The sequence below is a fragment of the Musca vetustissima genome, unplaced genomic scaffold, assembly GCF_032173495.1.
Source record: "Musca vetustissima isolate MV318-11 ecotype Yass unplaced genomic scaffold, APGP_CSIRO_Mvet_v1 utg146207, whole genome shotgun sequence".
NCBI lineage: Eukaryota > Metazoa > Arthropoda > Insecta > Diptera > Muscidae > Musca > Musca vetustissima.
In genome coordinates this window covers 38276-47948 of record NW_026873929.1, presented here as the reverse complement: position 1 = coordinate 47948, position 9673 = coordinate 38276, and the positions used below count along the sequence as shown (strand labels likewise).

Sequence of the window (9673 nt, the reverse complement as noted above, 5' to 3'; positions counted from 1 at the left end):
TTTTTCCAGTTCATAGACAACTTCATAGTGAACGCAGTCTCTGCAGCATGCCGCCTGTATTGAAGATTGTTTATATTTTAATACTTTCTTAAAATTTAATAACACGCGAACGAACTTCTGCAAATCGACAACAGAACTCATTTCATCATATCTACATATTATTGAAGCTATTTTGTTACGGCTTTCACACACTAAAGGAGAAAAACACTAAAGGGGATGATTGTGTTTCGGCAAAGGGGGGTCGAAATTTCAGATTTACTCTCTATTTAAGCGTTTTGGTGGTGTCTTTTGTGTGAGTACTCAGCAATCCGTTATTCAGCGAAGACACGTACGCCACTAAAGAGTTTCGTTCAATAACTGAAACCAAGTATCTCTGTCGAATAGCTTGTCGCGAAAGTATTCCTTTCGAGGAAAGCTTTTGCTCTCTTTTCACGCATGGAAAGTATCCTCTCATACACGTAAAGAAATGTGTCTAGCAACGGTGCAAATGTAACAATGCGCGATATGGTCACCATGCCAAGCATTGTTATGTACAGATAGAAGTGTGTTATTTAAAAAAAACATATTCTATTACTGTGGCAACTATCAAGTGTTTTAGAGCAAACAAATAAAGGAACGGGAGGCTGTTTTATAAAAACACCGCCAACTGAATTAGAATTTCTACCGCGGTATTGTACACATCACATGCCATAAACTAAAATTCTTTGTATGAACTTTCCTCAAAAGACAACTGAAAAAGCTAGCCAAAATGGTTTACGCTGATAAATAACATGATTGACGCATACAAAAATTGGTTGCGGGTCGGAAAAATGTTAAACCGAGATTTTAAGAGCGCTGTTCAGATGTGCCCCCTCCCCCTACTGCCCTACAATTTTTAAGTATAGCTGTATTCCCGCCGGTGATTTTGACAAGGACCAGTGGACAGATTCCAAACAGTCATATATATATATATACTATCTGCGTATTACGATCAAAATCATATTGCGGGAAGTGTTGCCAATTTAGTATATTTGGTGCTAGATTCAGCACCAGCGACTACTTTGCTTTAGTCACCAACTTTCCGAATGTTTTCGTTAATAGACGAAATTATAAGAAAATGAAAATTTGCTGTTATCGATTATCGTCGCTAATTTTTTCGTAAAACCGTTGCAGAATAGCACCACATAGTTTAAAAATTAGCATCTGGTGACGTTAGTATAAGCCCCACAAAGCAAAAGCTATTAACCCTTTCAGTGTCAAAAAAAAATTTTGTCGGAATAAAATTTTGTACTTCAAATCATATGAAGGCACAGAGTTTAGAAAAAAAAACAAATCTTATTTTAACCCTCGGACAGTTTTGTCTGTCTTTCAGCAAAAACAAAGACATTAATTGTAACGGTACATAGGATAACCGAAAAATTGCAAAGGAGAGAGTAATTTTAAATGTCGAATATATTCGACAAAAACACGGGTTAAACATTGCCGTCAATGGCTAACGTTGCAAACGATCACTCAGACAATTTCAGCTTAGCTCATATTTGTGCTAGTAAGAGAGTAATTTTAAATGTCGAATATATTCGACAAAAACACGGGTTAAACATTGCCGTCAATGGCTAACGTTGCAAACGATCACTCAGACAATTTCAGCTTAGCTCATATTTGTGCTAGCTCAATGCAGATTTTATAAGGTGCCGCATCAACACAGCTGTAGGTAAAAATAAATATCTTCCAGTAAGATTTCTCCAGCACAATTCGATTTCTTTTCCAGCATCTTTTCCAGCATTTCCAGCATCTTTCTGGATTTTGTCTGTTTACTTTTCTCTGTATTATCGAGAAGAGAATAAACACGGCTTACTCTCTGAAATAAAACCTACTGAGTAGGGGAGACTGGGGACCATCAGGGATGGAAAATTCAATACAATACTTTTTTCAGTACCTTTTTACCCAAAAAAGTACCGTAGTACACCCGTGACCATTTCAGCACCATTCCAAACCTCCATTAAACCATTATATATATAATTTTTTTTAGATTAGAATTTGTTATGGATTTGACCGGCAAAAGTATTGCAGATATGGATATTGATGTGATTGCAATATTCGTAAAAAAAAAATTAATGGGTTTACGACTGATAACCGTTCAGTTATGATTAAAATTACAAACATTAAATTAATTTATCAGTTCCAATATTTTTTAACCGGATATGTTTGTCAGATACTTAATTTGGCGTACTCTGTGCTATCTCCTGAGGTAGACAAATTGATGACATTCATAGTCGTTGTGATTACTTCAATAATTTCAAGAGCACTTTGGAACTGAAATTCATGCTAGTTTGGGGTATATTGACTTTCGAGAAAGAGGTAGTGAAATTAAAATTATCCAATAGCATACATATTCAAATGCAATCGAAAGAAGCAAGAATTCTCACATTGTTACCATCAGAAAGATAGACTAAGTGATGATATCTTTAAAATCGATCTTTATGAAACTGAAAATACTCTTTTATTAAAAAAAGTACTCTTTTGGTACCTTTTCACATTTTTCATTTTCCAACCCTGGGGTCCATTCATTATTGTTGTTAATTTTTGCCTCTAAAACAGGGCAAATTACCTATAGTGCAATGGTAAGAAGAAGTTTATGATTTGTGAATGAATCAATATCTAAATCATATTCTCAAGTCTCTAGAATTTTTTTCGATAATCATAGATAGAACAGTTATCTGTTCACAGATTTAATGCAACTATCCTAAATAGGATTCGAATGGAAACTTAAAAAATTTGGATTAATTTAACGCATTTTCAATTATGTTTTGCGGTTTGTACTATTCGCTTGAAGATATGGATTCGACGTATTTGGGTAATACGGCCGTACACAAGATTATACCATAGTGGGGAAGTTGAATATATTTGTACGCCCAGTCGAATAATAGGTAACGTTGCTAAATTAACAATTCCAAGGTGTGCTAATTAGGTGTCCCTTTCAAAAGTTTTCTATTTTCACACTTAATCGGTAGAGTGCAATACACATAAGCGTTTAGAATAAAAAATTATTTAAAAATTTTCGAAACGAATCGAGGGTTAATCAGAACATGTTTCCCTTCATGTGTGTGCTAATTACATGACCACCACTGCATATAGGTTTTAGGAGTGAACTTCAAAGTATATATATAAGGTCAAAATTTCCTAAATTAAGGTTTTTTCATTTAAAATTTGAAAACTGAATGATGTCAAAAGCAAATATGAAAAAATTAGGAACATATGACTGCATGAGACTACCGTGTATAATTATAGTACGCAGTAGTTGGAAATAGTATCCCTATAAAAATATCAAAAGTTTTAATTAAGAAATATTAAAAAACGCATTTCTTACACAAAGGTACACTCGATGGCAGCCGTTTTACCACCTACAAATGGCGCCGGTGACCTGGAAATAAGTCCCCATATATAGTTGTTTTTGTTTTGTGTATAAAAAATTAGGGACTTATTTCATTTTTTTAGAGACTTACTTCATTATTTCATACCGCCTTCTTTAACTACACACAAGGACTATTATTTTAACGCAATAACTATATCCCATTAATATCTTTATTAGATAGTTAGCGTTGATATGTATGCATATCGCTCTATTTGTAATAGTTAAACTACATACTAATTTTCAGATTTCAATCTGTAAATTGTCCATTATAATTTCATATTTTGTACCAATTTCAAGAACTAGTACTAAAATGGAATTTGTAATAGCTAAATCTGCGTACCGCGTTTCCATTGTATTACAGTATTTTAGTACTAATTTCAAAGAATTAAGCATGCATTATATTTCTAATAGAGTAAGCTACATACCAAATTTCAGATTTCTATTTCTACCAGCTCCATTGTATTTTATTATTTAGTACTTTTTATCACCACATTTAAAAAATATATAGGTATAGTATTATATTTGTAAATCTATATGCGAAGATTCGCATGTATATTTCTATCGGTTATATTGTAATATAATATTTATAACTTTTTAGTACATTTTAGTACTAATTTCCAGAAACTATGTTTGCCCATCATTCTATTTGTATTAACTTAAGTTACATACCAAATTTCAGATATCTATTCCTACCTGTTCCATCGTAGTATAATATTTAGTACCTTTAGTACTAATTTCCAAAATTTGTTCACACATTCTGATTTGCTTACCGTGGACAAAGCTGTATACCAAATTTTAAAGTTCTACTTCCAACCGTTCTGGTGTAATACAGTTTTAATATTTTTAGAACCAGTTTAGTAACATTTTAAATGTAGCGTTTCACTCACACTTGTCCGTCCTACGTTTTTCAAGCCGGACATTCGCTATGTGATCACGTTTACCGAGGAAATAGGTTAACATTTCTTTAAGTCAGTTTTTCACATAGATTTAAGTTAATCGATGCACTTTTGTAACCCTCGTAATGGACACAAATGTTCAACTTACTGCGATTCGCTCACACCTATTCGTAATTTGCGTCCCGCGACTTTAAGTAAAACACATATTTTAGCAACAACTAAACATTGTTAACATTAACAACATCAACCACTATATTTCTAATTGTGACATATTGTCTAATCTATTATTGTGTTATTTATTGGCTATAATATGGCGAAGTGCATTACTGCAGGTGTGACATCGAGTTTATTCGGCCCGGCACAGGAGCGTTGCAAACCGAAAAAGACGCATCCAACTAAATAGCTTCGACTCAACGAAGTTTTCATCTGCCTGCGATGTAGTCATGCTGACCCGCGATGTCGATGAATTTGATGATTGGCTGACTCGATCCCCTTGTTTCAGAGCAGGAGATGCCATCTTTGAGATCGGTGTAAACGTAATTTTGAAGTTTTGCGGTAGAATCTATGAGGTCTGCAAAGAAGGAAATAAACAAGAAAATTACAAATTATCATCTACATTACATCGTCATTTATTACTGTTTTCTTCAGAACTTTGCACGCTGCAATATTTTTACCATCAGGATCGAATATAAAGCTAATGGTAATTTTCTTTTGATTGTCGCCCCATAAAATCGTCAGAGTATCCCAATTTTCTTCAGTAGTTAGAACAGAGTGATTCTTTCTTAATTATAAAAAAATTATTTAATTCCTCCTGTAACATTTTTTGAGAGAACAAACAGCATGCAAGCAAGTTGGAAACATTTCCAGATAAAGTGAAAATTATTAATGAAAATTCAAAAACTGGAAGTTTTGTATAGATGTAGCGTAAATTACATGAATCAAAACTAGATCGCCCCAGGCTGCCGTTTTGACTGACACAAAAACAGTTGCAAAATATTTAACCTTTAATGACCCAATGTTGTTCGTCTGCAATTTCCCGTCGTGGCGATATCAACTGGACACCAAAATCATGCTATTTGACACCATTACACCTTTTTATGGGACAGCGCGAATGACCGTGTTTATGTTTATGAAAACTTAAAACCCAAACTGCGAATGAGATACCCCCGATATGTGTCAAATTGTGGTCGATAATTACTTCAAAATTATAATTACTTCAAAAATATAATTACTTCAAGGGTATAATTAAAAGGTGAAGGGTATAATTAAAAGGAAAAACAACTCAATTCGAACTTCAAAATTTCAGCTCTATGGGTTCCCCAAATCCAAATTATACCAATTATAGAACGATTTAGTACTGTTCGTACACGAAAGTAAGAAATTTCCAAATATCCCAATCCTAAACTCCGACGGTAATGTTACTTTCAAATGTCAGGATTACATCTGAATCGGTTTCCCTAAATTCAAAATGTACCAAATTTAGTACAGTTTAGTACTTTTCGTATACATGAGTACACAATTTCGAAACCATCTCCTTATATCGATCCTACATCTCAACATTAATTCGCATTTCAAATTTTTAGCTCTATCCATTCAAATAGTACAAATTTAGTACCTTTTGGACACTTATAGTTCGGATGTCCAAAACCCTTTGGTACATCTATCCAAATTTTAGAGTTCTAGCTCCACCGGTTCGTCAATTACAAATGGTACCGTATTTAGTACTTTTCGTGGCGTTCTAGTAGAATATTTCCTAAACCCCAGCCTTATCTGACACCTTTGGACCAAAAGTGACCCTCACCCCAAATGTCAAAATTCCAACTTCAGCCGTTTAGTCTGGGCGTTGATGACTGACTGACTTAACGATTCATCAACGCCTCACTTTACTATTTTATTAGAATAGATTAGATATATATATATATACAAGGTAGGATATCTTTTGTCAATAGGAATATGATTTAGATATTGGTTCATTCACAAAACTTTGCATACACAATCGCACATTTTGTACACGACTTTGGCATAACAAGCCACAATTGGGAAAGGGAAAAGGGCTCTCAGAGTACAAAATAATTTAAAAAGTTTGGGAACGCAAATTTAGTAAATATTCCAAAATTAGATGACAATAATCAAAATCAACATAACACCCAATCAGAAGTAAGCATTCCAGTTTACCATTTTTACTCAGCCAAATTTCTCGAGTAAAAAGTTTACAAAGAGAAAGCCATTTTGTTTTGTGCTCTCTTAAATTTAATTTAATGTTTTACCTATTCAGGCTCCTATTATTAAAATTGCTAAAAATATAATTTTTGATGAATTATTAAACGGTTTTCGCGTTTTCTCGAAACGCATATTTCTAAAAAAAACTGTGTTTTTATAAATAGCGGGCTCGACAACTCAAAAACTAATTATTCAATCCGTTCCAAATACGTTATTCAGTACGTATATAGCTGTGGTATGTGCTAAGATAAATGTAATCAGTCAATAGCTTTCTTAGTTTCTAACAGCCAGACATGTCCTCTTTCGCATACCATTGGAATTTTTGGATGCGGATGGTGCTTACTTACTTACTTAGAAGGCTTATGACAGAACGGTTGTCCCATAAGCCGAGCTTAAAAAATGATCGCAAATCATGCCTGTCTTTCTTGATTTATAAAAACAACTACAACTACCTTGCCCCACATAATAGTCAAGATTGTGCGAATTATTAATTTTATAATGTCATGCGAACGGACTATCCGATATGACCCAACCAAAGACCCATTGCTCCACTCCTTCTGCAACTATCCCCACAAAGGATCAAAATTTTCAATATTTATAAATCAAATATCAGGCGAATGGAATGTCCGATTTGAACCAAACCAAGCCCAGATTAAGTCCGAAGGTAGGACCCGTTGGTGCCTCCCCACAATGGACCGATTTGATCAACCTAAAATCCGAAACCTCTTTGATAAAAACATATACCTTATATAAAACGAATTATAAAACCTGTGTGTAACTCCGAAGACCTCCGCAAACCATAGGCTGAGGGTATGTATCTGTCGACAACACCGACTGACACTATTTTACTTGTTTTCTTATTCGTTAAGTCTCATGGTATAATAACAGAAGGTAACAGCAAGTGTTGTTGTACAACAAACTATACAACAACCACATGGAAATGTAAACAAACAAGCAAATTACATTTTTTTGAGAATGTAATATTTTCGAATCTTAAAAATAAAATTGAAAAACATGAATGAAAATCTATCAAATTTATATTTTGATCACTTCCACATCTTTCCTATAATTGAGGCATTGCTACATATATGTGTAACCAGTGTTGCCAATTTAGCACTTTTAGTGCTAGATTTAGCACTTTTTGAACTCGTTTAGCACCAAAAAAATTGATCTAGCATCTAGCACTTTTTTTAGCATTTTTAATTTCTTAGGAATTTTTTTTTACAAAATTTTGGTTTCAATGCAAAAAATCCCGTTTTTCGATTTCATGTTGAATTTTCGCTATGTTTCACGCGATGGATTTGATTTTCCAATGCTATCCAGCACTATGATATTGTCTGTTGGTAGACTGTTTATTTGCGAAAATGAAAAACCAAATTAAGTTGTACATTTTATGAGAGCGATGTAAAAATAATGAACATGAATTATGTTGGAACTTTCTGAAAACAAGTTTTTTTATTCAGCGGGAATCCCGAATGCCAAGTTATAACCACTTTAGATTACCGAAAAGGCAAGCATACCCATTTATATTGGGATTGTGCCAGAATGAGGACCAAAATAGAAAAATTCCGGGAAACATATTTTTTTATATTAAAGTCGCTGTTGAGAATGAGATTATGAACCCTTAAAAGTACACAAATGGGACGAAAATTGATAATCTTCATATTTGTACGCAATGTGAAATTACAGTTATTTACCTTAACCAAATTTGGGCATTATTAGTATTTATATTTTAGTAGGAAGATTTCAAACCCCATCAAAACAAAAAATAGAAAAAATTTAGTCAACTCGGTTACGTGTCCGAAGTCCCCAAAATGTCGAATAAAGGGAATATACTGTGGGGGCTACCCCTAAATATGGACCCATATTAATAATTTCTCATAAAATTGGGGTACCGTTATATGGGGGCTACCCGAAAAAATTGACCCATATTTATAATTTCTTGTGGAGAGATTTGTTACCCAATAAGAACTCAAAGTACTAAATTACAGCCAATTAAGTTAAAACCACCCAAAAACTGGAAATTGGGAGGTACCCTTATATGGGAGCAACCAGAAAAAATGGACCTATATTTATAATTTTAAGTAGGGAAATTTGGTACCCAATAAGAACTCAATGTACCAAATTTCAGCGAATTCGGTTGAAAACCGCGCTCATGAACCCTAAAGTACTGAAAATTGGTGGGTGCCCTTATATGGGGGCTATCCGAAAATATGGACCCCTATTTATAATTTTTAGTGGAGATATTTGCTACCCAATATGAACTCAATGTACCAAATTGCCCTCAGACGGACAGACGAACAGACGAACTATATCGTCATAGAATTTAACGGTGATCAAGAATGTATATACTTTATAGGGTCGGAAATGATTATTTCGATGAGTTACAAACGAAAAACAAAATTAATATACCCTCCATACTATGGTGAAAGGTATAAAAATGTGCCTAAAAGCTTAAAAAAAATATTGGGGTATGGTGTACCCAAAAAGGACCGATATATTCCATTTCCAATATCAAATCTCATAGAAATGGTACCAACGTATGTGCAAAATTGGAAAGCTCTGTCTTCAATATTGCGACCTCAATGCGACGGACATGGCTAAATCGACAACGAATAGCCGTTAAGAATAAATTAGGTTTCTGATTAATATTTCATTATTAAATATTAACAATTTTGTTTAAGAATTTTTTAGCACTTTTTTCTGGCACTTTTTTTAAATTATTTAGCACTTTCTAGCATTTTTTTCAACAAAATCTAGCATTTTTCCTCAACAAAGTTTTGGCAACACTGTGTGTAACACATATGAAAATGCTGGGAATTGCGAGTTATTCCATAAAGAAAGATTTGCTTCCTCAAACTTTCCCAGCAGGCAGATTGAGTAAATTAAATACATTTAACAACGTTACCTAAAATCCAACGAGGCGTACAAAAATATTCAACTTCCCCACTATCGCGAAATGTTTTGTACGGCCGTATTACCCAAATACGTCGAGTCCATATCTCTTAGCGAGCTAAACAAAATCGAGAAATAGACTTGAAAAATTATAAATTTGTTCAAACATTTCATATTCTATTTAAAAAAAAAATATTTTATGTTTTGTTTCTTTTTTCAACAAATGAAAAACAAAAATACGTTCTGTCATAGTTGAATTTTTTCATATTTG

At 33.6% G+C, this 9673-nt stretch overlaps 1 protein-coding gene across 1 annotated transcript; it reads right to left on the bottom strand.

Moving 5' to 3' along the window:
* Nucleotides 1–4632: 4632 nt before the first annotated feature.
* Nucleotides 4633–4824, bottom strand: LOC133329111 (uncharacterized). The gene has a single exon (XM_061537611.1). The coding sequence runs from the start codon at nt 4802–4804 to the stop codon at nt 4634–4636; it is 171 nt and encodes a 56-aa protein (XP_061393595.1). The 5' UTR covers nt 4805–4824; the 3' UTR covers nt 4633.
* Between the last annotated feature and the right edge of the window lie 4849 nt (nt 4825–9673).